The sequence below is a fragment of the Antrostomus carolinensis genome, unplaced genomic scaffold, assembly GCF_000700745.2.
Source record: "Antrostomus carolinensis isolate BGI_N321 unplaced genomic scaffold, ASM70074v2 scaffold52600, whole genome shotgun sequence".
Classification (NCBI taxonomy): Eukaryota; Metazoa; Chordata; class Aves; order Caprimulgiformes; family Caprimulgidae; genus Antrostomus; species Antrostomus carolinensis.
In genome coordinates this window covers 20174-34839 of record NW_010288721.1, presented here as the reverse complement: position 1 = coordinate 34839, position 14666 = coordinate 20174, and the positions used below count along the sequence as shown (strand labels likewise).

Genomic DNA, 14666 nt, shown 5'->3' with positions numbered 1-14666 from the left:
CCTGCCGGGGCGCGGTACTGCGCCGGCCGGTGTACAGGGCGCTCAGAAATTTCCGTAATGGTGCCTGGGACGCGCTGACATCCTCGATACCAGAGCGGGGCCTGGGCGGGAGCGGTCTGTCGCTGCGTCTCTGCGGTCTGTAACTCTGTCTCTCTCCTTTTTCCAGTGGGACCCCATGATCACCACGCTGCCAGGCCTGTACCTGGTCTCGGTGGGAGCAGTGAAGCCTGCGGCATGGCTCTTCGGGTGGACGGGAAGCGTGGTGTGCTCTGTGGCGATGCTCAGGTTTATTAACCTCCTTTTCAGTGCTGGGAACTTCTATTTACTGTATTTACTTCTGTTCAAGATCCATCAGAAGAATAAGGTACGGTTGCAGTAGAATTTGATTGGCTCTGTGTATGTGCGCTTCACTACATACGTGAGCTGTTCTCAGTTTCATAAGCACATTCCTTTTCTCTATTTTTTAAATATTTTCTTTTCTCTCTCAGGGTGCAGTTCTCTAAAAATTTGTGCATAACTATAAGCAGTCCCACTGAAAAAAGTTAAAGTTAGTATGCAGATAGACTTACTGCCCAAAGGTCTGAATGCTCATCTGATTGGAACTGCTTAAGACATTCCACAAAACTTCAACCAGTGAATCCTGAGTGAAGCCCTGTGAACTGTTTTCAAGCAAAAATCTGTTCTTTAGAAAGATACCAGGTTTGAGGTCAATATTTAGAACAAGAGAATAATTCAAGTTGGAAAGAAGTGGAGAGTGATTCAGGTTGGAAGGGACCTTAGGAGGTCCACCCTCCAGCCCAAAGCAGGCAGGCCCTGAGATCAGACCAGGTTGCTCAGGTTTGGGGCCTGGAACACTCCAGGGATGAAGAGTGACTGCACAACCTCTCCGGGCAACCTACCTCATGCCTGACTGGCGTCATGGTGAAAAGGGTTTTCTTGCATCCAGTCTGAAGCTCTCATTCCAGTTTATGCCTGTTGTCACTTGTCTTCCCATTGTGGACCACTTCAAGGCACCTGGCTCCCTTTATCTGTTGACATCCTCACAGGTATTGGTAGGCCACTGTTCAGTCCCCACAAAACATCTTATTTTCCAGGCTGAAGAAGGCCAGCTCCCTCAACCTCTCTAGGAGCGTGTGCTTCAGCCTTCAACTGTCTTGGTGGCCCTCTGTCATTGCTCCAGTTTACTAGTGCCTTTTTTGTATCACAGGGCACAAAAGTGGATGTGGTATTCTAGGCGCAGCCTAACAAATAAAGAGGGATAATCAGTCCCCTTGATCTGCTGCTACGCTCTTGTTAGTGGAGCCCAGGAGGCTGTTGCTGTTCCTTGGTGCTGGGGCATGCTGCCAGTTCATGCTCACCTCATTATGTGCCAAGGCCCCCAGATCCCTTTCTGCAGAGCAGTAGCTCCTCAGCTACTCCATGTCCAGCCTGTGTCATTGTGGGGATTTCCTCCTTTCCAGGTGCAGGCATTTGCCTTTGTCCTTGTTGAATTTCGTAGTATTTCTGTTGCCCCGTTCCTCCAGCCTGTCTAGGTCTGGATGGCAGCTCTGCTCTTTAGCATATTGCCTGGTCCCCTCAGTTGAGAGTCCTGTCTGCAGACTTGGTGAGAGTGTACTCTCACTGCCTTCAGGTCATTGATTTAAAAAAGATGTTAAACAGGATAGGTCCCAGTATAGATCCCTGCAAAACTCTGGTTGTTAGTCTCGTTTGAGTAGAGTGCGACCAGTTATTCATCCAGCCAGTTTTTACCTGTCTAGCTGTCCACCCATCCAGACCATAACAGTTCAACTTGGATATAAGAATGTGGTATATGTAAAGTGGTGGAGCATCCACTGCTGCAGTAGGTAAATTGTTCCAGTGCTTAATGGCCTATTCAAAATCTTTCACCTTAAAGAAATGTCATTATTTTTTTTTTTAACTATAAGAATTTTTTTCTGTTAACTGATAACTGAATGATTCCTTTACTATAAAGAAAATTTCCTCTGATGTGTTTTCTTACAGGATACTCTTCATGTTTAAGCACATTATAAGACTATACAGAATTGGGTCAAACTCAGTAAATTGTTTCCAGTTTTGGAACACTTTTAATTTTATGGTTGGAGGAGGAAATAAAAATGTAAGAAACCAAAAAGTTTCTTGACAGTAGTCTTAAGCATTAGAAAATGTAGTTGTATTGTTGGCACTTCTTTGAACTCAGTGTTCTCTCTGTTCCTCTTTTCTGTAAGGTGGTGACTGGTTGTTTCACTCCACGCTATATCATTCAGAAATGTCGTGCAACCCTTGTTAATGTGAATTGCGTTGCATCATGTAGTGAGTGGGATAATTGGGAGGCATTTTTAACTGCATGGTCTCCTACCTTCTTTAAAGTTTCTTTTCTAACTCATAAATTATAATGAAGATAAACAATAAAAGCTGCACCAAAGGTCAGAAGCTTGGAACTGGCCACTCTGTGGACTGGCTTCAAAAGAGACAATAGTACAAATAAACAGAATCTGATGATGAGATAAAACACTGAAATTTTTTTTTTTGGTTTTGTTTTTTTTCTTTTGCCCATTAGTGCAGCTCTTTTATCCTAGGTATGGAAGCATTTATACTCCCAGAATGCTTTTAATGCTACAAATATATGAACTCCTGACATATGAAAGAAGTTGGTGTATTTTCATTGCCATATTTTTAGCTCACCTGCAATAATGTTCCGTAGTTTCATTGATCTTTTCACATTGTATAGTCCAACATTGTATTAACATAGGAGGTTAACAAAAATATAGCATGCATGCGTGTGCAGATATGGAACCAAAGAGCTAAGAAATGTTATGTTGTGTTAGTGGAATTCTTAAGAATGGTACAATTTATTTGGGTTTTTTAATTAATATTTTTTTGGACATTGCTAACAATGTTTTTCTGCTTCTTCTCTAGGCTGTGTCTGGTTTCCAGAAAATCTTGTCTACGTTAAGTCTTGCAATGTTTCCTACCCTTTATTTTTTTACATTCCTTTATTATACAGACCCAGGATCAGTATTTTTTACTCTCTTTGCCTATTTAATGTGCCTTTATGGTAACCATAAAACTTCAGCTCTGCTTGGATTTTGTGGCTTCATGTTTCGTCAGACGAATATTGTGTGGACAGTTTTTTGTGCTGGAAATGTTGTTGCAGAGAAGCTAAATGAAGCCTGGAAGACAGAGTTACAGAAAAAGAAAGATGAAAAGATTTCTTCCAAGAAAGGATCATTTTCAGATTTCATCAGAATATTGCAGTTTCTTATAGAATATCTCATATCACCTAAAAATTTAGTTACACTTACTGCTTTAACTTGGCCATACATCATATTAGTAACCATGTTCTTTGTTTTTGTCTTCATCAATGGTGGAATAGTTGTTGGTGACAGAAGTAGCCATGAGGCCTGTTTGCACTTCCCTCAGCTGTTCTATTTTCTGTCCTTTACTGTCTTTTTTTCATTCCCTCATTTATTGACTCCTACTAAAATCAGGAAATTCCTTCTGTCATTACGAAAGCACCCTGTGCAGTACAGCCTAATTGCTGTCATCTCTTTATTCCTGATCTGGAAATTTACCTATGTTCATAAGTATTTACTAGCAGATAACAGACATTATACATTTTATGTCTGGAGAAAAATCTTCCAGAGACACAAGCTTGTAAAATACATATTGGTTCCAGTCTATATGTTTGCTGGCTGGAGTTTTGCTGATACACTGAAATCAAAATCAATATTCTGGAGCTTAATGTATTTTGTATGTTTGTTAGCAGTCACAGTTCCTCAAAAATTGCTAGAATTTCGTTACTTTATTTTGCCATTCTTAATATATAGGCTCAATATTCCATTTCCATCTCTATATAGACAGCTTCTGGAGTTGGCTTTTTATATTGTTGTGAATGCTGTAACTTTTCATCTTTTTCTAAACAGAACATTCCAATGGCCAAATAGTGATGAAATCCAGAGGTTTATGTGGTGATTTTTTTTTTTTTTTAATATACTTTCATACCTTCGGGAAAACCCAGTTCTGTTTCAGGACTATGGACTCTGGAATGAAGCATTTATGTTTTGTGTAATATAAGGACTTTTTTCCCCAGTTGGCATTGGGGAAGTAAGCTGTTTGTTTGCATTCTTGCAACTGAATGTGAGATCTGATCTGCTGTGATGTGAAGATATTCCATATATTGAATTTGTGAGCTCCTGGAATTAGCAAATTCAATATGAGGGGGAATTTGAGAACACCTTTCTGTAATTAATGTGAAATAAGGGAGATGTTTACAGTCATTTTTCATTATAATAAATTATGATACAGCATGCCCTTGAAGGTGTGACAGTGGATGTTTCAGAGGTTTCTCTTCAGTATTTAACCTTTTAGTTACCTCTCGGTTTGTATTTGCTCCTTGGATCAGGCCACTTCTATCTAGGTTTTCTAATGGTCAAAGTATGAACCACTGCTAAAGTATAATGTTTTCAAAAGCTCCTGCATCCCACTGAATTTTCATGGGTTTTTTTGTCAATAAATGCTTACATTAGTTTTGTAAGCAGTATGTAGGCTCTTAAATTATTAGAGCATTTTGAAAATTTTATTTCAAACTGATATTTAGAAAATACAGTGGAGGCTATGTGCATGTACCTTCTTTGGGGGAATAACCAGTATTGTACAGCAAAAGATAAATCACAGTTGATAATGTGACCGCTTAGAAGGGAAGTAATTTATGTATGTCAGAATGAAATATATCGTTACACAGTGGAATGTAGTGTAATAAATACCCTTTTAAAGGATCAGGTTTTTATGTCCTGAGGTTCTGTGTTCATGGGTTTGTATTGAAGTAGGATATGAGTGCACTCCCAAGTTCAAATGAGTGTTTCCAAGATCTTTGAGGTGTAATCTGAAAGAAATACTAATTACGTTACTGAATTGTTCTTTTAAATGTTTTTCATATATGTACAAATTGAATGAACTAGGACATATTTACAAAGGTAAAATATGGTGTGTATATGTGCATTTTTTTCAAAGCATCTAGTGCATTATCATCAGAATAAAAGAAGCTGTAATGGTTCCTGTCAGTAACTGGCTTTAGACTCAAAAGTATTTGATTGCTTCAAGTTAACTGGTAGCAGTTTTGTAAATAAAACTAAATTATGTGGTGGGAGAGATCGAAAACTTCACATACTGTGTAGCATCTTTAAGTTCTTTTTCTGTAATGAAAATACTGCAGACAAATCTATGCAGACATATTGTGTTATTGCCACTCCAGTCACTCTGAAATTGAGTTGTTTCTCAAAAGGTCGGTACTGTGGAGTTACTTACACCTGTACTGTTATTTTTTTTTCTTTTACAGTATACAGATCCTGGCTCTGATCCCTTCCTTGTACTAATACTGTGAAGTGTGGTTAACTCAAATTCTCCTGTCTAATGTCTTTGCAACCCTGTTTCTTCTAAGGAAACCTTAAAGCCACTCGTCAATGAGCGGGTTTATTTGTATTGAATTTAAGACATTTGTCAGGTCACTGTTTGCTTCTTGACCTTTTGCCAGTATAGTAATTTGTTGATAATGTATGTACCGTAGGGAAACCCATTTTTTATCACTCCCTATTTGCTTTATCGATTTGAAAAGACAAGAATTGGGTTGCTTTTCAAAAATACAGCATGGTTCTTGCCGAGTCCAGCATGTTGTCTTGTGTTGTGATTTTAGTATGACAAATTTGGGGGCAGGGGGGATGTCTTGCATGCCTTCTGCTTCCAATTTTGTTTTTGTATACCATGCCAGTAAAAATGTAAACAAGGTAAAGATCATATGCCTGTTTTAGTGCAACTTAATTTGTGTCCTGAGATACTAGTACTGAGTCAGTTGGAATGGTAACATGGGAAGGGATGGGGCCCTGACTAGAATTCCGAATTGCCTTCTAGATCTGCTTTTTTTCCCTGGCTTTTATGTAGGGGAGCTGGCATTCCTTTGCTGGAGAAGATACAAAAATTCCTGTGCTTACATACTCCACAGGTGTTCTGTTTTGTCCAGCATGTTTATTGATACTGGTATCTGAATGCCTTCGATTATCAACACTATTAAAAGACAGTGTTTATGCTTCCTACTTATTCGTAACAGAGATAGCAGCCATGTTTCAAGTGAAAAGAACCAAGTTTAAATATATAAAATTTTAATGTATTTCTTTTGCAAAGAAAAGTGAATACAAAAGTCCCTCCAAATTTAGAGCACAGTACCTTTCTAATGAACTCCATGTCACAAGACACTAGAAAAATTACATGTAGATGTCTGTGAACTGTTGGAGTTTTTTTAACCCATATTATAAGATGGCATAATATTTTATCACAGGATTTATCAGTGTATGTATTTATTTTAATTCAAGAGTACAATTATTCTCAACATATTTTGCTAATTTAAAAGCAGGCTGAGTTGATACAAGTTTAAATTAGAAAGTCCATGAATTACTAAAACATTAAAGGAGAATTTATTTTTAAAGCCATGTTTTTACTTTTGCTGATGAACCACAGGGAGTTTGCAGTTAATAGTCAATGTTGGCCTGATTCAGTCTCAGAAATCTAGATGGTTGTAAGTCTGTCATAATTGGTCATAAAGAAACATCTCCAAATTCCATCTACATCTCTTAGAAATTTTACAAATATCAGTAGCAGTAGCATTGTTTAAATCTAGATATAAGAATTAGTTAAACATCCTTTATAATCTTGGAGCAAGGATCTTGAAAAATTGATTTGTTCCTGAAATATTTCCTTTGTAGGTCATAATTTTTTAGCTGTTTGTCTTAAAGACACGTGTAGAGAGAGAACTACGTTTATCCTGCTTTATGTTGCCAAGTTCTTCTAGTTTCAGTAGAACCGTAATTGCTTACTTTAGGTTAATTCCCCAGCAGGTGTCATTTGGCAATGAAATTACTTAAGATGGCATTGAAATGATAATTTATTGTAAATTTTATTAATTGGCTATCCATTTAGAAAAGAATCATGCTAATTTGTTGAAATGTCCAAAATGAAAACAAAAATAGCATAGCTGGCAATTTTATAATTGCTATTTAAAAATAAAGGCTCAGGTTCAGATTTTCTTAGACAGAAAGATGATTTTTCAATAACTGTCAGAATAATAAAAATAGAGTGCTGAACAGCCACAGCATGGCTGAATTGTTTTGAAGCGAGAAAAAAAAAAAGACAAATAGTTGAACATATTGGGTTTTTATTTTAGTTAAAAATAGGTTGTTATTTGGGAAGATACAAGTTTGTTTGATAATCCTGTATGTTGTGAACTGTTTTTTCTGTTTTCTGTGAGCAATCTGTTTCATTCCTTTTAAATTCTTTGACAACTCGTGTTCATGTTCAAAATTAGCATGAATTTGGCACCATAAGTAATAAATGCATACTGAAATACTTTTTAATCTGTTACTTTTCTTGTGAGTAGATAAATCAGATAGATTACTTCTCTTAAAAATACTGTAGGAAAAAGTATTCTGTTGTCTCTGGGGACAGGCAATTGATTTTTATCCTGTTAATGCAGATCAGACTTTTTTTTTTTTAATTTTTCACAAGGTGGCAGTCTTGTGCCATTTTGTTGAGGTGACCAACTGCTTAATGCAATGCTACTTGAAGTCATAACGTCAGGATTTTTAGCAAGACTGTTTCTGAGAATTAGAAATCTTCAAGTTCTCTCATGGCTGATTGCTTGTTTTATTAAATCGTTTAGTTAAAATATCCTTGTAATTTTAAATATATATTGTACGTTAAATTTCATCTTTAAAGTGTCTTATTTTGATATTTTTTATATTTGTGGAATTTTTATGTCTTGTCTGGAAGAACAAAGTGAAATTTGAAAGCTTACTGTTGAAATTGTGTAATTGTTTTAAACAGTGTAGTTGCTTAGAAAGTTAGCACTTTTCCTTTTTGTTTTATTATTAAATTTCACAGCATTCTTACTTTCTTCTCATATTCATTCTATTCATTGCTGTCTAAAAAGAAAACAATAATTGGAGGACAAATTGAGGAAAGCAAAGTATTATACTCTTGAGACTGACATATGGTTTTCCTGAAATATTCACTCTTTTTAGTTGGATGATGCACATAGGAAATATAAATACTCTTACGTCTGTTATCCCTACAGTAGTTGATGTACTGCATTTTAAATATGTCATCTAGTTTTTGTGTAATTAGAAGGTGTAAAGCCAGAGCCTCTGAAAATGACTGCTTTCAGTTATCTCAAATTCTTTGTCTATATTAACTGTCTTTTTTTTTTTTTCCTGAAAAGCATTGCTTTCCTTGCTTAACTCTTGTTAGGTAGGGTATGCTTTTAATTTTTGATTTTGTGACATTTGTATGTTAGCTGAGGCATCTTTTAGAGTAAAGCATCCTTCCTAAAAGTGTGCTTTACATGGATACAGATAATTGACTTTACTAACAAAAATCATTTTGCAAACAAAAAGAATCTCTCTGTGAGACAGAAATGCTAACCTGGCCAGCAATGGAGAGCTAAAATGCCCTTAATTTGTGATTCTTTGTGCTTAAGCTCAAAACATGCTCAGGGCCTCATGCTGTTCCTTCAGCTTAAGGGATAGTTGGAATATGAGGAGCAGAAAGCAAAAGGAAGAAGATCTGTACAGATAATTACCATTGCAGTGCTGCCATAGCTAAGGGTGTGCAACGCTACCAGGAGCAGAAATGCGTGGGGTGCTTTTGGGGCACCGCTGTAATTATCAGTGCATGGTGGCTTGCTAAAGTACGTGGTGTTATGGGAGAGTTTGTCTGTCATACATGAGTGGGAATATCTTCTCTGGTTGGAACGAGAAGCTGCTTGTTGCTAGAGCTGGCCTGATCCCTGTGAGAATGATCTTGCTGAAACTTGAGAGCTAATCATTTTATTGAAAGATGATTTAGTACTTGGCTGTGGATCTGTAAATAAAAAGTGTTCTTACTGTCTTCAAGAAACGTGAGCTTACTTGAATTGCAGCCATGTGTCAGTAATAGGGAAGGGGTTACTTTCATTTTCAGTTAGTTGTCCAGATACTCTGGTGTTTTTATAAAGCAAAAATTGTTGTATCTTAAAAAATAAACACTTTTAAAGCAATGTCTCCCCATGTGCTTTGTGTTTTAAGTAGATGTAAATTAATATCTCATGCATTTGATTCAAATCAGTGTGAACTTGTATTTGCAGTAGCAGCGTATGCCTTTTCAGAGATGTAATTGCAAAAGTTCATGTCCTTAGCTGCATTCAGGTCTTCTCTAATGAGATTAGAGTTCTATGTTTTCATATCAACCCTCCTAAAAGTATTGTTGTAGAAGTGATCTTGTGAATATACAATGCAAAAGGAGTGGTTATGGTGATTATTGGTGACAAAAGTCTCTAATTTCAGGGCACTGCTTCAGGCCTGCAAGTTTAATACACAGAAATCATGCTGCATTTTCCTCTGTTCCCATCAAATCTCAAACAAAGCATTGCCTGACTGAATTGAAATTTAAATGACAAGCTTCAGAACAAAGGAGACGCAGTCAGTAATGTTACTGATTTCAGAGATAGTGCTTCATCCTCTGGGTCACTGCTGAGCAAATGCCATGTTGTTAGTGGGTGGGAGTAAGCACATCATAACTACAGTCCTGATGAAGAGCAGGGAGGTTGCTTCACACCTGATGTTTTCTTTGTTGCATATAGGCTTCCTTTCTTGCTGCTTGGTGCATTCCTGTGCCGCTGTAGCACTGTATACTTTTCATTACTGAGAGGATTATTTCATGTTAGTAGTCTGGTGAGATAGTTGTGGAGGTGGGAATTCATCTGCCAGACATCTTGTCAAAACTACCTTCTAGTGCAGTCTGCTTTCTAGAGCACAGCCTGTTTGGACAGGGTGCTCTTGTGAGCTGCAGAAGCCTCACATCTGAGATTCAGGCCAGCATGACCCATGTTTGAGCTGACTTTCCTGGCAGCCACCCTGCTAGCTAAATGTGAAAAGTTTTATCCCAGTACGATGTGTTAACTTGCTTTAAAGTCTCAATAAGCTTTATGGAATAACATTCCCTGTCTAGGTCCAGTCCCCCAGGAAAGGAACCAGGAACATGTCAAAGGAAAAGGAATTTATTTGCTGGCTATAGGAAAGAGTTGTATGTATCCTTGCTAAAAATGTACTGGTGCAGATTTGTTTCAATAACAGTGCATTTTGTTCAATTAATTATTACTAAGGTGGAATTTTCTGCATTCTTTTCTGAAACAGGAAAGAATGATAGTTTGCTTAAAATCAATTAAGTGCTTGTACTTTTCTTAAGAAGAAAATATATTTGGGATTTTGGAGCCATCTGTTGTATGAGGTTTGCCTTCAGGATAGTAGTAATTTCCCTCCACCCTCCTTTACTGCTTATAAAATATGCACTGCTTAAATTCTGGAGGCAGTGCAGGAGGGAGCAGCGTTACAATGGCCTGATCCGGCTGTTAGCGTGACAGGAGGCCACAAGACTTTATATGGGAACTTCTGCTTAGGAGGGAATTAGTTTCCACATTATGTAAGTGAATCCTGTAGAGTTTAATATTTTGTAGCTGAAATGGAGCACATCTGAAAAAAACCACTGGTATTTAAAGCCATCAAGTAGTGATGAATTTGCCATATCCTTTGACAAGCTTTTTTGGAGACTAATTAGTTTTACTCTTAGGAAACATTTTCCTCTAGTTATGAGCTTTATGCTACATCTGTGCAAAGACAATTCTCCCCGTTTTTCTCTTCTGTGTGTGCCAATGTATGCCATTTGTACTGGTACATGCAGATCACAACCCAACAGTCTCTTAACCTACTGACCTACAGAGACAAGAGCACTCTTGTGCTCCAGATTGTTTTTCTCTGGCTTTTTTTTTTTCAGCATGTAAAGAAGTATGATCACCAGAATTGATGGCTTCATAACACTTTTGAGCCCTTTTTTATAGGAAAGAAGCATCATCTACCTAGACCTGTGTACCTTGCTCTGTTTAGCAAAAACAAGCTCTGTCACAAGTATGGATAGCCTCAGTTGGAAGAGTGTGCTGTCTACCTTGTAGGTGAAGCATCACTTTTTGACTTCTAAAGTCACACTAATGGAAAAATCAGTCAAAAATAAATATATTAACAATTCCCATAGCAACTGCTTTCCTCTCAGTTAGTGAAGTGGCTAGAGATACACACGTCACTTGGTAGGAATAACCAGGGAGAAGCAAGCAGAGTGGGGACACGTGAAGTTTCAGTCTGGCCAAGCAGTTTATGATTTGGCTGTTTCCTTTAGAGCTTCTTGAAGTTAAATGCTTATGGAGGTAAATTTAGTTGATTAACAACTGTCTGTAAAACCAGGGCTAACTTGAGTAGATTGCCTTTGTATTGACAGGTTGATTGCGTTTGCCTTGAAACAATTTCTTTGTGGGCTTTGAGCACAAGAATTTTCCTTTTCTGTCCAGTTCGAAATAGAGGTATTCAGATTATGAGAGTGGGGTGGTTCTAGGAGGAAACCCTCTTTCCTTTTCCTCAAGTTGACTAAACTAAATTGCAGTTACCCTGATGGGACTCAAAGTACTTTCTAATCCATGGAATCAGTCTGCTTGAGTGCTAGAGGGCTTTAGGCTTTGTTTTAATAAGCTATCAGATCATCTAACTTTGCAGGAAGCCTTTGATTTCTAAACAGAGATGAACAACTACCACCACCAAAATCAGTGGGCACATTCCTCTTGCACTTCCAAATACTAGCTTTATAATTAAAAATTCTTTGTGAGTAAAGAGTCTTTCTGGAAAATAAATGTCAATTCTACTAGCTATTAAGACTTCTATAAACCTTAGTGTACAATTTTGGCAAAGATCAGTTAATGCAAGTTGTTTGTGACTGAATCCCAGTCATAGATGTTAAACACCTGCAAAGATTCTGCCTTGCTATTTATGTCACATGTAACAGAGTACATGATGCTTTCAAATTTTCTTGCCTATCATTTTGTCGGAGAATAAGCAAACAAACAAGAAAAGCCTTTGAAGTCAGTTATAACATCTTGATAGTCTGCAGTTACTTGTCAAAAAACCAGCATGTCAAAATCAGCTTGTAGTCAACATCTTTCCTTTAGTAAAGAGCTTTAAAAGATTTCTGGTTTTTGCTGTGATGAATCTCATGATAAATGTTTTTCAGCCCTTTTTGTGTTTTCTTTCACAATGCAAAATCCTCTTTTGTGGACTTGGCTCTTAGATGAAAAATTCATTTGGTGATCTTTTTATTAAGTTAAAGAAGTGTATATGTTTACAGGAGTAGTGAGTACTACTTGGACCAAATGGACCTATACTCTGCAGTCAAAATGCAGACAATGGTATGTGTTGACAGAATACATTAAATAGTTTATTTTCTCATTAAATCTAGCGTAAAGTAAGCAGGATAATTTGGCATCAGATTTAACCTTTCACGTTACTCTGCAAGTGTATAGATATTGACAATTTCTTTGGTGCTTGGAGCATACACTTCCAAGGCAGTGTTGCAGAAGGTAATTACAATCTAACTCTCTCTTCCATTACCCACACACTAAGTTAATTGAAATTGTAGTAAATACAACTTCATGAGGTGGATCTATTTTAATTTCAATACTGCATTGTCCAAGGACACTATCTAGGGGATATAAATCAACAGGAACTACACACTAAAGAAATAATAATGCTCTCTTGAAACACTTCAGCTGCATGCTCTCAATCTTACAACCTGAAAGAATAGGAACAAAGACCTTAAAGATTTTTGAGTTTGGTATATTCAGTATAATCCATAATGATAAAAAATAAAACAAAACTTGCGGCAGTGGCTACTTTTTTGCAAAGCTACCATTTGATATTTACAACAATAAAACAATACAGGGAAATACGAAGCTGAAAAGATTTTTTTGTAGAAGATTTTCTGTTGCCAGCTTGCATAAGTTAGAGCACTAAATCTGAGAATGTAGGGTCTAGTTGTGCAGGTGCTCACCTGCATTTTTCTGGTCCTTTATAAACCTGATCTTTTTCTTTGAACCTTTGTTAGGACTTCTGTATTTTGATAACAAATAAGAAAACAAAGTGAGTGGTGTGCATGGTGGGTCGTATGGAGAAGAAAAAAGATAAAAGTAATGCTGTGTGCATTCACAGAGAGCTTGGGCCGGGAATAAATTCCGTGGTAATGGCAACCCTACGTGATCCCGGCCGCTCAGTCTCCAGTTTCATCCCTCTCAAAGGTGAATGAACCCATCGTAGATTGTTCCTCTTCTTGCTTAGCTGTTCTTTTGGTGCCATCCTCTTTTCTGCAGGTAAGCACATACCACAAACCATCTGCAGTTGTAATTGCCATTGTCCTGGCTGCCCCTGGCAAGATGAGACTGTTCCTTTGCCTCATTCTTGCCGCTGAAAAAGAAAACTTGACACTCATTCAGGCAAGGATTTCAAGAAATCTAAGTGTAGGCTGTACTTATCATCAACTTGGTGGAATGGCACCAAAAAAACTTGCCTGGGAAAAGGAGGAGTGTGTGATAATCCTACCCTGGCTGTCAGAAGCAAAATTTTCAGAGGAGGAGTTTCGTTTGTCTTGATTTTCATAGCCGTAGTAGGGCCTCTCCAGATGATTGATCCATTTTAGCTAGGATGAGCTAACAGCCCTTTTGCTGTGTCCTGAGATAATGGTTACGAAGCCACTGAGCTCAGCAGACTGTATTGCTCCACCCTCAAGGAGTGTTAAAGGCAGCCCTAAAATTATATGTCAGTTGTTAGACCAGCCAGGCTTCCTCATCTGAGATGTTGCAATATCAGCATCTGCTCAACCTGGAAATGGATGACTTTTTAGCAACCCAAAAGCCAAAGGTTGCTTTTTGTTGTTTTCTGAACTTATAAACTATTTGACTCTATTTGAGCTAACATAAATTGTGTCACTAAATCACCCATGTAAGATCTTTTCAAAGGCACAAATGCAGACCTGCCAGTCACTAACACTTAGGTATTATGATTCAGGCTGCAGAAGTCCTGATATTTAAAATCAAAGGAAGAGACATTTTTTGTCATGCTTTCTTAATTCCTCGTACTCAGAGGTACCCTAAATGTAGTTTTGTTAGAAGTGAAATGGATATAGAAAACTGAAGTATCCTAGTTGACCTTGTAATGCTTTTGCTCGGTTCTGTTCTTTTCTTTCCCATTCAAAGTAGTGGAGACTGGATGAGATAATGCACGAAAAGATATTCTTTACCAGATATGTGGCTACAGAAGAAAATTCACTTTTCACTGCTTTCCATGTACATGTGTCCCTGTAAAAGACTAAAAGACCTTACACTGTTCTCGGCTGGCGAGACAGGTTCTCTGGTGGCCCATTATGGACTGATGTCCTTCAAAGTGCATGAGTGCAACTGATGTTAGTGGTCAAGTGGCACTTGTGAATGACTCTTTTATTTCACTTCCAATTACTTTCTTCTTTTTGTATTTCATCTGTGATATGTGGCAAACTAGTCTCTTACTGGGTAAGGATATTTTTCCAATTTTGTATGTGTTGCCTTTATTTTTCCCCTGCATCTTATAGCAAAAAAGCTTTTTACAAAGAGAACATAAGAGTTAATTATGTAGAACCAGCCTTGTTCTCTTTACTTAATTTGCAATACTTAAAAGTTGCTTTGGATAAATATATTTCCAATACACATAACCCAACAAAGAACCATAACCAGTGGTTTTTGA

General features: G+C 37.5%; 1 protein-coding gene across 1 annotated transcript; it reads left to right on the top strand.

The window, feature by feature from the left end:
- Positions 1-93: 93 nt before the first annotated feature.
- Positions 94-4045, top strand: LOC104524545 (putative Dol-P-Glc:Glc(2)Man(9)GlcNAc(2)-PP-Dol alpha-1,2-glucosyltransferase; the record flags this gene model as incomplete). Its single annotated transcript, XM_010167469.1, has 2 exons — positions 94-364; positions 2917-4045. Coding segments are annotated over 2 exons (1327 nt in total), but the record flags the coding sequence as incomplete, so codon positions are not given.
- Between the last annotated feature and the right edge of the window lie 10621 nt (positions 4046-14666).